The sequence below is a fragment of the Oryctolagus cuniculus genome, chromosome 7, assembly GCF_051225735.1.
Source record: "Oryctolagus cuniculus isolate XC-2025 breed Fujian yellow rabbit chromosome 7, ASM5122573v1, whole genome shotgun sequence".
NCBI classification, from domain to species: Eukaryota; Metazoa; Chordata; class Mammalia; order Lagomorpha; family Leporidae; genus Oryctolagus; species Oryctolagus cuniculus.
In genome coordinates, this window is record NC_142873.1 from 46885592 (window position 1) to 46900868 (window position 15277).

Genomic DNA, 15277 nt, shown 5'->3' on the forward strand with positions numbered 1-15277 from the left:
AGGGGAATCCGCACAGCGGACTGCAGAGGGTTGGTGAGGGAGGGAAGCGAAGCCGGGCAGTCTGGATGAGGGCCCACAGCGACGACGCACCGAGCGTCTGGCCATAGTACCCTCCGGCAAGCAGACCCGCCCGCACCCCATCCCACCCCCTGCAGCACGGAGACCCTCCAGGAGTCCGGGCCCTGCCGTGGGCTGTATACTCTGTGACTGGGGGCTCTCCACGGTGGCCTAAGTACTGCCGTGTGTCGGTTAAGCGTTCGCTCCTGGGGTGGGCGGAGTTCTCCAGAGGACCCCATCCCTGTCAGGCAGACCCGAAGGGAAGCTGGGCGGCGCATCCTTCCTCCCTCAGTGTCCAGTTACGCCGGCATGTCACAATTAGAAGCGACCTCAGACAGCAACCAGAACTAAACGGAAGCCTCATTTTGTTTTATTTTATTTAAAGGGTAGTCAAGTCTTTTCCGGTGTCGGTCCACCTCAAGTTCACCCGTTATCTGTTAATAATCACGGGCGTCCCTGCCCACGGAGAGGAGTGAGCAACTGCTCTCTTTCTCCTCCCGCCGGGTCGGCGGCCTCGCGGTGCAGCCGACCCCGCCTCCCCTCCGCCCTGCTGGGCCCCAGGCCGCGCGGGCTCAGGCGCGCCGCGGGCAGCCCCGGCAGGGTCCTTCTGGCCGCCGGACGCCGGGGTCCTGCCGCAGGTCGCCCGCGGTGCCGGGGAGCATGGCGGCGGCCACGGTCGCGGGCCCCGGCAGGGCTCTGCTGCGGGCAGGCGGCGAGCGGCTGCTGGGGAGAGGCGTGCAGGAGCTGCTCCGGCCGCCGCTTGAGAGGGCCCCTTGCGGCCCGAAGCGCGACTTCAGCCTTTCTCACAGTCGGGTGAGGGTCCAGGTTCCGGGGGTCGTGACCGTCCTGGGGGGTCATTCTGTGCACCCGAGTGTGCGGGCGGCAGGGGCGGGCGTGTTCTGCGCCGCGGCGCTCACCCTCGCCTCCCCGGCCGCCAGGGCACGGTCATCGTGGAGCGCTGGTGGAAGGTGCCGCTGGCCGGCGAAGGCCGGAAGCCGCGCCTGCACCGGCGGCACCGTGTCTACAAGCTGGTGGAGGACACGAAGCACCGGCCCAAGGAGGACCTGGAGCTCATCCTCACGCAGTCTGTGGAGGGTAAGGCCCCGCGCCGAGGTTCTTCCTCGCCACGCCGTCCTGGTGGGCGTCGGCTCTTTCCTGCCGTGTGTGTTGAAATAAACGGCTCAATACGGGGGCGGGGGGGGTGGGGCAGGGCAGTGATTGTAACTTTGGCCTCGGGCGTGGAGAATTAACAACACTACTGCAGCAGAACGGTGCACAGTGTGGGGAGAGAGGCCGGAGAGTTTGTTCCACAAACAGAGCTTGCGTGAGGGGACAGCGCCTCCCCCACCACCACCGGGAACACTCAGTGTCTACCTGAGGCCCTGAAGAAGCTAATTAGCAGGGACTTAAACGTTGTTGCTAATGAATATGAATTCACATCGCCATCGCAAAGGAGAAGCACTCTTGGGAAATAAGAGGTGAGAGTCTCTGATCTTTTCTTTAGGGATCCCTAGGTAGTTCTGACCCTGTGCCTCTCTCCTCACTGGCAGACCTTGGAGTCCGGGGCGATCTGATCTCCGTGAAGAAATCTGTGGGCCGCAACCGACTCCTCCCTCAGGGACTGGCTGTGTATGCCTCTCCTGAAAACAAGAAACTGTTTGAAGGGGAGAAATTGGTGAGCTCACATGGAGGGCAGCAGAACTGGAGGCATAAAACTCGCAGGCTTTCTCTAGCAACTTCCTTCCCTTTGAAAGTTCATCTGAAAGTGAAGTGGTGGGGGCTAGAAGCAGGAATGCAGTGTGGTAAGAGTTTGATATTATGTAACATGGGTCTGTTTCCTTTTTACTTATTTTCATCTTTTGCTTTTCTAGCTAAGACAGGAAGGAAAATTAGAGAAGATCCAGACCAAGGCAGGTGAGGCGGTAAGTAGAAACCTCACAAGTTTGATCACTTACAAGAGACAGCAGCCTCTTCTGATTGCAGTGGGGTGGGGGTGGGGGGGTGTTCTAGCTGCCTCCACAAAACTGGTGTGGAAGTCCCTTGATAGATCCTTGCCTGTTGGGTAAAGTGCCCAACTTACGGGCAGAGACCCCAGTATGGGCATCGGGGAGCTATGGGAAAGTATAGGATGAGGGTTCTGTTTTAGGAATATGTACAGATAAGTTGGAGAGACCACAGGCCCATGAGAAGGTAATCAGTAAACCCAAGGCAGTAAATTATAAATGCCATGGACCCATAATGGGTTTGGGGGTGACTGGGGAGATTGTGTTTGCAGGTGAATTGAATTGGACCCTTTGAGATTAGTAGGCTCTGGGTAAGCCAGGAGAGTAGAAGGCATGTCCTTGGGGAAGTAAAAGGATAAGTAGAAATTTTAAGCATACTTCAATGTAGAAAATGGAGGAGTCCCGCTAAAGCAGAGAATTTTGTATAGTATATTAGGATGCTTTTGGCTGGAAAGGAGATTGGGACAAGATTTGTAAAACATCTTGAATCTAACTAGTGAATTTCTGTTTTACTGTGGAAACTGGGAAGAACTATTAATGGGGTATAGGTGAGATTGAAGGGCAAAAAGTATTGCGTTAAATAAAGCAGTCTGTGGAAGCTATTCCATCCTGAGATGGTGCTAGTGGCCTCTGTTGGTATATTGTGACGTTGATGTGGCTTGTTTCTCCTAGCTTAGGCACAGGAATGTATAGGGGAATCCCCCTACAAAGTATTGGTAAAATGTCTTCCTACAATATGATAATATGCTGAAATCCATGTATATGAGGAGTCTTCAGAAAATTCATGAAAAAATACAAAGAAGTATGCATGGATTTGAAAATTCTCTTGTACCAAAATGAACTCTTTTAATTCCATTTTCCCATGACCTTTGTGAAGTACCCTCTTCCTGGGCGTGGGGCCATACGAGTTGTTCTGTCTTCGGTTCCTTTTCCTGCCTGTCTTATCTGTGAAGCAGAAGCTACGCCTGTTGCCTGAACTCAGGTCTTGTGACTCTTGCTCCTGCGTTTCCTCTCTTTGGACTCCAGTGCTCACCCAGCCACTATTTATAACTCCTTTCAGACAGTGAAGTTCCTGAGGAGCTGTCACCTGGAGGTGGGGATGAAGAACAACGTCAAATGGGAGCTGAACTCGGAAATAGTTGCCCGCCACTTCCTGAAGAACGTGAGTGTCCCTCAGCACTGCGCACCTGGCGCGTGGCAGAGACCAGGAGTGAGCGCTGGAGTGGCAGCCTGGAAGACAGAGTTCTTTGTCATTTTTGTTTTGAATAGCTTGGTGTTGTGGTCGCCCCACATGCAGTAAAGTTACCCGAAGAACCTATCACACGGTGGGGCGAGTACTGGTGTGAGGTGACGGTGAGTATTTCATTACTTTCTCCTTTTTTCTAACCAGGAGAAAAAAGAGGTTGAAAAACTGGATTTGGGTGCTATTGGCTTTTAACTGCCTGACTGATCTCTGAGAATTCCTATTGGTGTGTGTGTTTAGGTAAATGGGCTTGACACTGTGAGAGTGCCTATGTCTGTGGTGAACTTTGAGAAGCCCAAGACCAAAAGATACAAGTACTGGTTAGCCCAGCAAGCTGCCAAGAGCCTGGCCCCCACCAGCAACCAGATGTGAACCTGTTCTTCCTCCAAGGCAACAAGGCCAAATCTGAGGAGCAGTGCAACAAAAATGGGCGAGCACCCTGATCTCACTCTGACCAGATGTGGAATTCAAGGGAAAATACGAGACAGCAGACTCAACCACGTGCACAGAGTGAGTGCTCCGTACTTGCCGTTGCTGGAGGTGGGTGTTAGTCCGCTGCATGGAGCAGCGCAGATCCTGTTCTTCCTCCTTTGGAGCTTACTGGAACAAATGGAAGAGTTAGCCGTTGTAACTGCTACTTGGCTCAGTTATCGTCATCCAAATGAGGATTTGTACCTCAGGCAGAAATAAAGAGTTGTGTTCTTTTTAGTTGTTGATTACTGGGCTTTAGTAGACGAGGGACAGGATTTACAGGGATATCCTCTTGAACCACTGAGGTTTGCTGTTAAAAAGGAAAAAGACATTAGCAGACTACATCCCATAGTTGCTATGAGCAAATTACTGTGACTAAGCTAATACATCACTGCTCTTAAACTTATTCTCACTAGATGCTGATACAGTCATCAGCTTCAGTAAGTACAGGGATTCATCCTCTCTGAAGAGAACGAAGCAAAGGCTGAGGGTAATTGATGGGACAATGAAGCTGGATGGAAAAGCTTAAGAAGGAGACACTGCATCATTTCTTGAATCAACTCCAGAAATTCTGGAAAAGATACTTTGATTTCCAGACCAAGGTTAAGATAAGGGAAGTCATTAGGTCGTTCTGGAGTGGATGTCTGGGAACTGAGGGAAGGACATAATTCTGTGTGTGTTTAGGGTCCATTGGCAGAAAAAAGAACATCCATTGGCAGGTGAATTGTGCCAGGTCTCTCAGGGTGAGGTCCTGGAATTTAGAGAGGTAGAGATGGAACCGTGGACTCCTTTCCTGCCCTTCCAGGAGCTCAGAGGTTGGCTCCTCATTCTGCTACTCTGAGCAGGTAAGCATTGTTGGCTCTGGTGTTCTCCTAGTTTACATCTACAGCCACATGGGTCATGATCAGGTGACAGAAGAGGAAAAAGGCTGAATTTGGTCAGGATTGCCTCTGGATCTCTTTGGCCCTTACAGTGTTAAGCAGGATTTCATTGCAGTGGATCAAAATTGGGTGAGCCATTGGTGGCACTGCCTGAGGCTCTACAGGCAGGAACGGCAAATCCATACCCATAATAACCATGAGTTCCCAGTCAGGGTGAGCACGGATACAGTGTATTCATTCATCTCACTACCGGGTGACTGGGTGGTGCCCTTTGCTCTGTCATGGCCGCTGCACTCGTGTGCTCGTTTTACAGCGTTAGGTGCCAACAGCAAAGGCTAGCTATTGGGTGAGGCAGTCGGTCCACTTTTTATTTATGTATTTATTTATTTATTTTAGGATTTATTTACTTATTTGAAAGAGTTACAGAAAGGCAGAGAGAGAGGTCTTCCATCTGCTGGTTCACTCCCCAAATAGCCACAGCAGCTGGAGCTGAGCCCATTCAAAACCAGGAGCTTCTTCCAGGTCTCCCATGCAGGTGCAGGGGCCCAAGGACTTGGGCCATCTTCCACTGCTTTCCCAGGCCACAGCAGAGAGCTGGATCTTCCTAATGGTCAGAGCTTCAAGGCAGCACATCTGTCTGCATGGGCAGCAGTGAGTGACTTGGTCAGGAACCTGGAAAAAAACTAAGACTAAAAACAAAAAAGTCTGGGGGAAAAGGCACGTGGGATACCTGAGAATAAGTATAAAATGTGATGGCCTTTTTGCCTTACGTGTTAGTGCCCATCAAAGAAGAGCCAGGAGCAGCCGAGACTCGAACCAGCGCCTATATGGGATGGCAGCACTGCAGGCAGCAGCTTTCCTCACTATGCCACAGCGGCAGCCCCTCAGTTAGCTTCGTTGTTTGGTACCTTTCCTATGGTAGATGTTCGCTGACGTAAGGCAAAAAGACCATCACACGTTGTACTCATCCTCTGGTACCCTACATACCTTTTCCCCCAGACTTTGTCTTTAGTCTTAGAGATTTTTCCAGATTCCTGACCAAGTCATTCACTGTTGCTCAGGAAGACAGATGCATTGCCTGAAGCTCTGACCTTCACTGTTGTTTTTCAAGGCATCTTCAGTTGGTACCACAGAACAGCCAGTCTGTTTTCAGCTGTTTCCACCTAGTGAGAGAACCCATACATTAGGCAGCCTCAGCTGTTTACTGCTGCTGTCTGGTCTCGAAGGCCCCCTGATCCACGTGGCTGTAGATGTTAATGGAGAGAGAAACACAAGTGCAACAGGGTGGGGACAGGGTCTGGTCACTTTACGCGGCTTGCTTTTTCTTTCCAGCTCTGTTTGTGTCCAATGCTGTATATAACCTGTCCAATTCTATATATATAGCCACTTCCATCTTGACTGATGAAAGGTACTCAGTGTTACCACTTGGGTCTGATAGAACCCAGGTTGAAATAGGTGTTTCTTGCTACATGATCGCTTGATGACCCATGGAAAAGCACCATATCTCAACCAGGACTCAGTAGCACACTTGGAGTATCTTTTGAAAAGTGTGCAATACTGTTTCAGATGGCTTGGCCTTGCTCCAGAACTGTAGTTTGTGACTTCCTATTGGGGCGTGTGGTCCTCTCCCACCACTGATGCTTCTAATATGGTGTCTTGTGGACCCAACAGCAGGGTCACTTCTGCCACAGACCCTTTTCCTGCTCTGGGAAAAGCCACCAGGTGGTTGGGTCAGAGACATTTGCAAGTGTGGAATATGCTATCTGTACACCCACCAAGGTTTATCAGGCAGTGTGCTCCCTCCCTAGCAGTGAGAGATGGGAGATGCAGAATTTCTTTAGTTTGCAGTCTGTCCTGGCAGGGCTCCAGACCACTGGCATTCTAAAAACTTCCCTGATACGGAAGGATTCTAAATACCTGTAGGATTTGTGTGCTACCATTTGGAGAATATTTGTCCTGCCGAGGCCTCTAGTGTACCTGCCATTTCTTGCTCATCCCATGACCATGATGTCATCAGTGTAGTAATATGATGTCCTACAGAATGTCCAGATGGTCTAGGTCTCCTCAGACTACATCATGACAGCGGGAGAGTTTACATGGCCCCCAGGCAGCCATAAATGTATATTATTGCTCATCTCAATGGTGAAAGCTTACCTTCTTTTTTGAAGGGGTGGGAAAGCATACATTGCCCAGATCAATACATACCATGTTTCTGAGCCCGTGTTAATCAGTAGTGCAGTTTTTTTTGTTTGTTTTTTTTTGTTTGTTTTTTTGTTTTTTTTTTTTTGATGGATATAACACTAATCCACTGTCATTCTCCAGGATTGTCTAGGGGACAAAGGTGAATTAAATAGCCATGTGATGGGGACCACATCCCTGCATTCAAGTCTATAAAAGGAATACTCTTGTTATTGTTGTTGTTGTTGTTATTGGCCTGGAATGATAGAGGCAGTTTTAGGGGCTTCATGTCAGCCTTCCACACGTAGCTCCTGCCTCTCAAACCAAAAAGCAGTGTGCTAGTTCTACCCTCAGATATGTCCATTCCACTTATCCAGTGAGAAACAGTAAAAGAAGCACGAGGTCGGTCTGTGGACCCCGCAGATCCACTGAGGGCCAGACCTGGCCCCCTTACACTGTGGTTCTAACAGGCCCATGGTGATTGTTCAGATCCTGGAGTAACCATGTCAAGTAGGCCTCTGTATCTGCCAGTTAATGAAATGTTTAAATAGCCTTTCTCCATTGTGTGCTGTCCATCTTTATGTGATTGGGGGAATTGTTGCCTTAAATGGTACAGTGTTTCAGGGTCCTTACTCCCAAAGGGTATTGAAACAATTGTTTCCAGCTGAAACACTTCACTTCCACCCAGGAAGAACATAACTACAGAAATTTGGGTCTCACTATGAACCATAAACCAGACAGAATTATGAAAGGAGTGTTTATAGATAATGAAGAGCAGGTAGTGTAGAACTTTGAGAAAAAGGAAGCAAAAGCCCTGTGACTGGCTCCGCTTACTGCCCGGAGGTCATTTCCGCCCTGGCCTGGCCTGTTATGGAGCAGTGCGGAGAGGGGAGCGCTGAGCCGGCTGTCGCTTCTCCACTGGGTGAGCAGACAGAGACTACAGCGGGCGGAGCGTGGACAGGCTGGAAGCAGAAGGCAGAGCACTTACGATGAGTGAATGACAGAACAGTGTAGGTCTGTAGGGGGACCTCATATCTGGCTGAATACTGACGTGCACGTGCGTGTGCATGGGGTGAAATTCCACAAAGCTGTGGGTAAAAGAGATAGGAAAAGTGCTAAGCCCATCAATTCTCAGCTCATACAAGATTGTGCGTTCTGCCAACCGTATAAGTAGAACTTACAATATAAGGCATCAGGTAGAGACTAAAGAACTCACTTGTGGACACTACAATAAAGGCTAGGTTGGATTCACCTTGCAGTTTTTTGAGAGCAAGCCTTGGAGGGATCAAGCTTATACCAAGCATGCTAGAACCAAGTCCAGTGCTCATTAAAGAAAAGCAACAAAATCCTACAGTGAATAAAATCAAATTCCTAATGTCTGACATCCAATTAAATATTAGAATAGGGACCTGGAATTTGGTGCAGTGGTTAAGACAGAACTTGGGGGCATAACAGTTATGTCACCACCTGAAACACCAGTGTCTCATATGGGCACTGGTTCAAGTCCTGGCTGCTCCACTTCTGATCCAGCTCCATTAATGCACCTGAGAAAGCAGTGGAGGATGGATGACCCAAGTCCTTGGACCCCTGCACCCATGTGGGAGACCAGGATGAAGTTCCTCCTGACTTAGCCTGGCCCAGCCCTCACTGTTGTGGCCATTTGGGGGAAGATCTCTCTTTCCCTGTCTCTGTAACTATACCTTTTATACACATTTTTTTAAAACCACTTGGGTCATCCACATTCCATATCAGAGTAGGTTCCAGTCCCAGCTCCAGTTCTAATTCCAGATCCTGTTAATGTATCCTGAGAGGCAGCAAGTGGTGGCTCGAGTACTTGGGTTCCTGCCACCCATGTGAGAGATGTGGATTGAATTCTTAGCTCCTGGCTTCAGCCTGACCTAGCCTCAGCTGTTGCAGGCACTGGGGAGTGAGCCAGCAGAGGATGATATCTTAAAAAAAAAAAAAAAAAAAAAAGATTTGTTTCTTTATTTGAAAGAGTTACACAAAGAGGAGTAGAGGGCTTCCATCTGCTGGTCCATTCCACAACTGGCCACAATGGCCGGAGCTGTGCCAATCCGAAGCCAGGATCCAGGAGCCTCGTCTGGGTCTCCCACACAGGTGCAGGGGCCCAAGGAACTGGACCAGAAAGATCTTTTTCTGTCTCTGTTTCTCTCCCCCTCTCTCTCTTACTCTGCCTTTCAAATAAAATAAATCTAAAAAAAAAAAAAAAAAAAAAAAAAAAAAAAAAAAAACACCTAGAAAGATCTCAGACTGCATGAGAAATAGATAATAAATGTCAACCCCAGGATGACACAGATATGGAAATTTTCTGATAAAGATTTCAAAGCAGCCATGATAAGAATGCTTCAACAAGCAATTATGAACACACTTGAAACAAGCATAAAATGTAAAACCTCTGCAAAGAAAGGAGATGTAAAGAACTAGAGACTGACGTTAGCACCTTAGCACGTAAACTACAGTAACCACATTGAAAGCCCCAGGGGTGGACTCCATAGCAGAATGAAGAGGACAGAGTCAGTGATTTGGAAGATAAACAACAGAAGTTACTCTGTCTAAACAATATGGGGAAAACAGACCAAAAAATGGACATTTCAGGGACTTGTGAAACTCACAAAAGTCTAACATTCTTATTGGAATCCCAGAAAATCAGGGGTGGGGTGGGGTGGGGAGGGGAGGGGAGGCAGGGCTGAAAAAGCACACAGGAATAATGTCTGAAGCTCCCCAAGTTTGTCAAAAGACATAAATTACAGTGATGTAAGGAGCTAAGGAAAGCCCTACGAAAATTATATTGTTATATATTAAACTTTTGAAATTTAAAAATATTGAAAGTGACAATTTGCCTATATGGAGGCAAAAACAATTCAAATGATAGTGGGTTTCTCATTAGAGACCAGAGGCCAGAAGAAAGTGGTGTAGTATGTTTCAAGTGCTGTCAATTCCGGATTCTATACCCAGAAAAAATATCCCTCAGGAATGAATGGGAAATCAAACCTCCTCAGACAGCAGAGAACTAAGAGAATGTGTTACCAGTAGACCTGCTCTGAAAGAATGGCTAGAGCACAGATAGGGCTGTGTTGTGGCACAGTGGGTTAACCTGCCACCACCTGCAGTCGCACTAGTTCTTGTCCAGCTCTCTGCTACTGCATCTGTGGAAGCAGCAGCAGATGGCCCACGGCTGGCTTTTGTCCTTTGGGGAGTGAACAGTGGATGGAAGATTGATCTTTTTCCTGCCCTCCCTCCTCTTTAACTTTGCTATTCAAATAAATAAATCTTTATTTTTTAAAAAAATCTGTCTCTGCCTCTCAAATAAAAGAATAAAATACTAAGCATCTCTTATAAAATAAATAACAAAATCTCAACAGATTAAAAAAATATTAAATAATACACAGTGTAAGGGTTGGTGCTGTGGCATAGCAGGTAAAGCCGCTGCCTGCAGTGCTGGCATCTCATATGGGCACCTGTTCAAGTCCCAGCTGCTCCACTTCCAATCCAGCTCTCTGATATAGTCTGGGAAAGCAGTAGAAGATGGCCCAAGTCCTTGGGCCCCTGCATTCACATGGGGGACCTGGAAGAAGCTCCTGGATCCTGGCTTCAGATCAGCCCAGCTCTGGCCATTGCGCCCACCTGGGGAGTGAGCCAGCAGATGGAAGATCTCTCTCTGTCTCTGCCTCTATAACTACCTTTCAAATAAATAAATCTTGGAAAAAAAAAAAAAGCCACTGCCTATAGTGCTGACATCCCACATGGGCACTTGTTCGAGTCCCCACTGCTCCATTCTGATCCAGTTCTTTACTATGGCCTGGGAAAGCAGTAGAAGATGGCCCAAGTCCTTGATCCCCTGCACCCATGTGGGAGGCCTGGAAGAAGCTCCTGGTTCCTGGCTTCTGATCAGCCCAGCTCCGACCTTTGTGGCCTTTTGGGGAGTGAACCAGTAGATGGAAGACCTCGCTCTACCTCTGCCTCTATAACTGACTTTCAAATAAATAAATAAACATAAAAAAAAAAAAGACACCTGGTCTGTGCTATATGAAAGCCCCACAAAACTAACACATGGCTCTTAAAATGTCTTTAAGAAAATAACAGTGTGTTCAACAGCCATAGACTCAAACCAGAAATTAATAATAGAAAAAATAGGAATGTCTCCAAATACTTGCACACACTTCTAAATAATGCATGAATCAAAAAGGATGTCTGAATGAAAAATTTTAAAACACTGAACTGAATAAAAGTGAAAGTACAACATTAGAATTCCTGCCATATGACTAAAGCAGTTACTGAGGGAAAATTACAGCATTAAATATAGGCATTAGAAAAAAAGGAACTTTAGGGCGGGTGCTGTGGCGTAGTGGGTAAAGCCTCCACCTGCAGCACCAATATCCCATATGGGTGCTGGTTTGAGTCCCAGCTGTTCCACTTCCAATACAGCTCCCTGCTAAAGCAGAAGATAGCCCAAGTGCTTGGACCCCTGCACCCCTTGAGAAACCAAGAAGTTCCTGGCTCCTGGCTTTGGACTGGCCAAACTCCAGCTGTTGTGGCCATTTGGGTAGTAAGTCAGTGGATGGAAGATTTCTCTCTGTTTCTAACTCTGCCTTTCAAATAAATAAATATATATATATATATATATTTTTGACAGGCAGAGTGGACAGTGAGAGAGAGAGACAGACAGAAAGGTCTTCCTTTGCCATTGGTTCACCCTCCAATGGCCGCCACGGCTGGCGCACCGCGCTGATCCGAAGGCAGGAGCCAGGTGCTTCTCCTGGTCTCCCATGGGGTGCAGGGCCCAAGCACTTGGGCCATCCTCCACTGCCCTCCCTGGCCACAGCAGAGAGCTGGCCTGGAAGAGGGGCAACCAGGACAGAATCCAGCGCCCTGACCAGGACTAGAACCCGGTGTGCCAGTGCCGCAAGGTGGAGGATTAGCCTAGTGAGCTGCGGCGCCGGCCAATAAGTAAATCTTTAAAAAAAGAAAAAAGGAATTTTGAAATCAGTCATCTAACTTCTGACCTCAAGTATCTAGAAAAAGAGCAAAACTAAACTCAAAGCAAGCAAGGAAATAATAAAAAGAATCAATGAATCTTTTAAAAAAAGAGTATGTAAAGTGAATTAAAGAGCTGGTTCTTTGAAAAAATCAATAAAATCGACAAACCTCTAGAAAACTGACAAAGAGGGAAAAAATTCCCAATATCAGAAATAATACACAACAACATATCACTAGAGACCTTGCAAACATCAAAAGGAATACTATGAACCATATACATATAAAGTGACAATTTAGACAAGTGGACAGAATCCTTGAAGAAGAAAAAAACACAGCTAATCCAATATGAAATGTCATTTGAATAGCTCTGTAACTACTGTGGAAATTGAACCTGTAATTTAAAACTTCCCACACACCCAAAAGAAATCTGCAGGCCCAAACAGTTTCACTGGCAAATTCTATCAAATATTTAAAGATTAACACCAGTTCTACATAATCTCTTCCAGAAAGTGGAACAGGAAAGAACATGTCCCAATTCATTTTATGAAGCCAGTATTACTCTGAAGAACAAAACAGTAGCCAGAAAACTTACACGTCAATATCTCATGAACATAGACACAGAAATCCTTAACAAAGTTTCAGCAATGTCTAAAAAGCATTATCCATCATGCCCAAATGCAGTTTATTCCACGGATGCAAGGTTGGTTCCATATTCAAAAATCAATGCCATCGGCTGTATTGATAACTAAAGAAAAATTACAAGTTGACATCAACTAATGTAAAAGAATCAGTTGACAAAATCAGCACCTGTTCTTGATTTTAACAACTCTGAGAAAAGTAGGAATACAGAGAAACTGACTCATCGTGACAATATCTGTTATGCTGTCACAAAACACACCAAACACTGGAGTAATGGAAAGGGTTTATTGGGGGAAACCCAGCAGACTGGAGAGGTGGGGCAAAGAAGGCAAAAAGGGCTGCGTGTCTGGGAGGGAGTCTAATGTACCTTTTCCAGGGGGTGGGCAGGGAAGCAGGAATTGCCAATCCCATTAGGTTGGGGGTGGAGCTTGGCACCAGTGGTTGGGCCATGTGGCAACCTGGCTTTCAGCAATGGCTGCAGGAGCCAGGGCATAGGATGTAAATCAGGGTGTAGATCACACCACAGATAAGACTATGCCATTTTCCTAACAATATCTACAAAAAGCCCACAGTTAACATTAAAGTAAGAAATAGAACTGTCCTCGAACCAGTGCGAGTCCCGGCTGTTCCTCTTCTGATCCAGCTCTCTGCTGTGGCCTGAGAAAGCAGTAGAAGATGGCCCAAGTCCTTGGGTCCCTGCACCCACGTGGGAGACCTGGAAGAAGCTCCTGGCTTCAGATCAGCTCAGCTTTGGCCATTGTGGCCATTTGGGGAGTGAACCAGCGGAATAAAAGACATCTCTCTCTCTGGCTTTACCTCACTAACTCTTGTCTTTCAAATAATTAAGACAATTATTTTCAAAACAATGAAAAGAAAAGAAATAGAACTGTCTCTATCTGCAAATCACATGATTGCATTATGTGGAAAATTTCAAGAATCTACATAAAACTCCTAGAAAAACATACACACACACCTGTATACCATGTGGACACCAAAAGTTTAAATGCAGTAACATTCATAGTTGCAAAAACAGTCCAGAATCGCAACTCCACTCCTATTGTTTGCTTCTGCACTTGGGAAGCAACAGATGACCCAAGTATTTGGGTCCCTGCTATGCACATGGGAGACCTGAATGGAATTTCTGTGTCCTGAATGGAATTTCTGTGTGGGCATTGGGCTGCCCCAGCCTGGCTGTGAGTCATTTGGTCATTTGGGGAGTGAACCAGCAGGTAGAAGATATTTATCTTCTCTCTTTCTTCCTTTCTGTCACTGTGCTTTTAGAAATATATTTTTAAAGTTATTTAAAAGTTTTGGTAGATATATACTTTTTTTTGAAAGGCAGTTAAGAGAGGGGTAGATCTCTCTCAATGTCCACTCTGCCTGTCAAAAAATTAAAAAAAAAAAAAAGAGAGAGGGGTAGAAACAGTGAGAGAGGTCTTCCATCTGCTGGTTCATTCCTCAAATGGCCACAACAGCTGGAGCTGAGCCGATTAGGAGCTTCTTCCGGGTCTCCCAAGTGGATGCAGGGGCCCAAGCATTTGGACCATCCTCTGCTGCTTTTCCAGGCACATTAGCAAGGAGCTGGATTGGAAGTGGAGCAGCTGGGACTCAAAGTGGTGCCCATGTGGGGTGGCGGCACTGCAGGCCAGGGCTTTAACCTGCTGTGCCACAGTGCCAGCCCCCCAGATTTTTCTAAAAGCTATATGAAAAGGCAAAGGAACTAGAAACGCTAGAACATTTTTGAAAAAGAATAAAGTATGAGGCACAAGCCTACCAGATTTCAAAACCTATAGAGCCACATTCATTAATGCTGTACAGTACCTTTCGAATAAACATTTAAAAAAAAAAAACACATTTTGTCGCTCCCCGTCTTCGTGGAGGAACGACACAGGACCCTGCGCTGTTCTTTCGTCTGCTCGGCCCTCCCCGGGTTTGCTGCTAGTTCTTCCCGGGTTGGCTACTGTCCCTTCCACCTCCGTGGAAGGGCGGTTCCCCCTGCCACATTCCCCACTTCCGCAGGGGAGCGGCACACCACAGGCCGGCTCTCTCGGGGGCTGCACAGGTGTTCCCTTAGATGTTCCCCTTAGATGTTCCCCTTAGATGTTCCTGGTGCATGCCGTCTCTCTCCTCCTTTATAGTCCTCCTCTGCCAATCCTAACTCGGCTGCCCACACGCCGAGTACGCTGCTCTCCTCCAATCAGGAGCAAGTCCTACAGTTTATTGGTTGAACTGGAGGCAGCTGTGTAGAAGCTGTTTTCTTCTCTCCCAGCGCCATATTGTGGGAGAGCAGATGCACAGAATAAGTCTTAATTCCAGTAACTTAGTCTAGTCCGAGTTGCTCCCCACAACATCTTTTTAAAGATTTATTCATTTGAAAGAATTACACAGAGAGAGGACAGAGAGACAGATGTCTTCTATCCGCTGTTCACTCCTCAACTGGCCACAATGGCCAGAGCTGTGCCAATCTGAAGCCAGAAGCTTCTTCTGGGTCTCCCACACCGGTGCAGGGGCCCAAGGACTTGGACCACCCTCCATTGCTTTCCCAGGGCACAGCAGAGACCTGGATTGGAAGTGGAGCAGCTGGGACTCGAACCGGTGCCCATATGGGATGCTAGCACTGCAGGCAGCAGCTTTGCCCACTACGCCACAGCACCGGCCCCAGAAAATATTTTTTTTATTTGAAAGAGTTAACAGAGGCCGGCGCCGTGGCTCACTAGGCTAATCCTCCGCCTTGTGGCTCCGGCACACCAGGTTCTAGTCCCGGTCGGAGCACTGGATTCTGTCCCGGTTGCCCCTTTTTCAGGCCA

The 15277-nt window shown here is 47.4% G+C and overlaps 1 protein-coding gene across 2 annotated transcripts; it reads left to right on the plus strand.

The window, feature by feature from the left end:
- The first annotated feature begins 691 nt into the window (after window positions 1–691).
- Window positions 692–4011, plus strand: MRPL9 (mitochondrial ribosomal protein L9). Of its 2 annotated transcripts, XM_002715546.6 has the most exons (7): window positions 692–870; window positions 996–1152; window positions 1608–1732; window positions 1929–1979; window positions 3121–3222; window positions 3330–3413; window positions 3544–4011. In XM_002715546.6, the coding sequence occupies exons 1-7, from the start codon at window positions 718–720 to the stop codon at window positions 3673–3675; spliced, it is 804 nt and encodes a 267-aa protein (XP_002715592.1). In that variant the 5' UTR covers window positions 692–717; the 3' UTR covers window positions 3676–4011. The 2 variants fall into 2 exon arrangements, with proteins under 2 accessions (XP_002715592.1, XP_089156062.1); XM_089299936.1 differs by lacking the exons at window positions 692–870; window positions 996–1152 and adding an exon at window positions 1271–1535 and having other exon boundaries at window positions 1576–1732.
- Window positions 4012–15277: the final 11266 nt, after the last annotated feature.

Coding starts and splice junctions, on each gene's coding strand:
- MRPL9 (XM_002715546.6), top strand. CDS start 718: ATGGCGGCGGCCACGGTCGCGGGCCCCGGCAGGGCTCTGCTGCGGGCA. Junction 871..995: donor TCAGCCTTTCTCACAGTCGG/GTGAGGGTCCAG, acceptor CCCGGCCGCCAG/GGCACGGTCATCGTGGAGCG. Junction 1,733..1,928: donor TGTTTGAAGGGGAGAAATTG/GTGAGCTCACAT, acceptor TTGCTTTTCTAG/CTAAGACAGGAAGGAAAATT.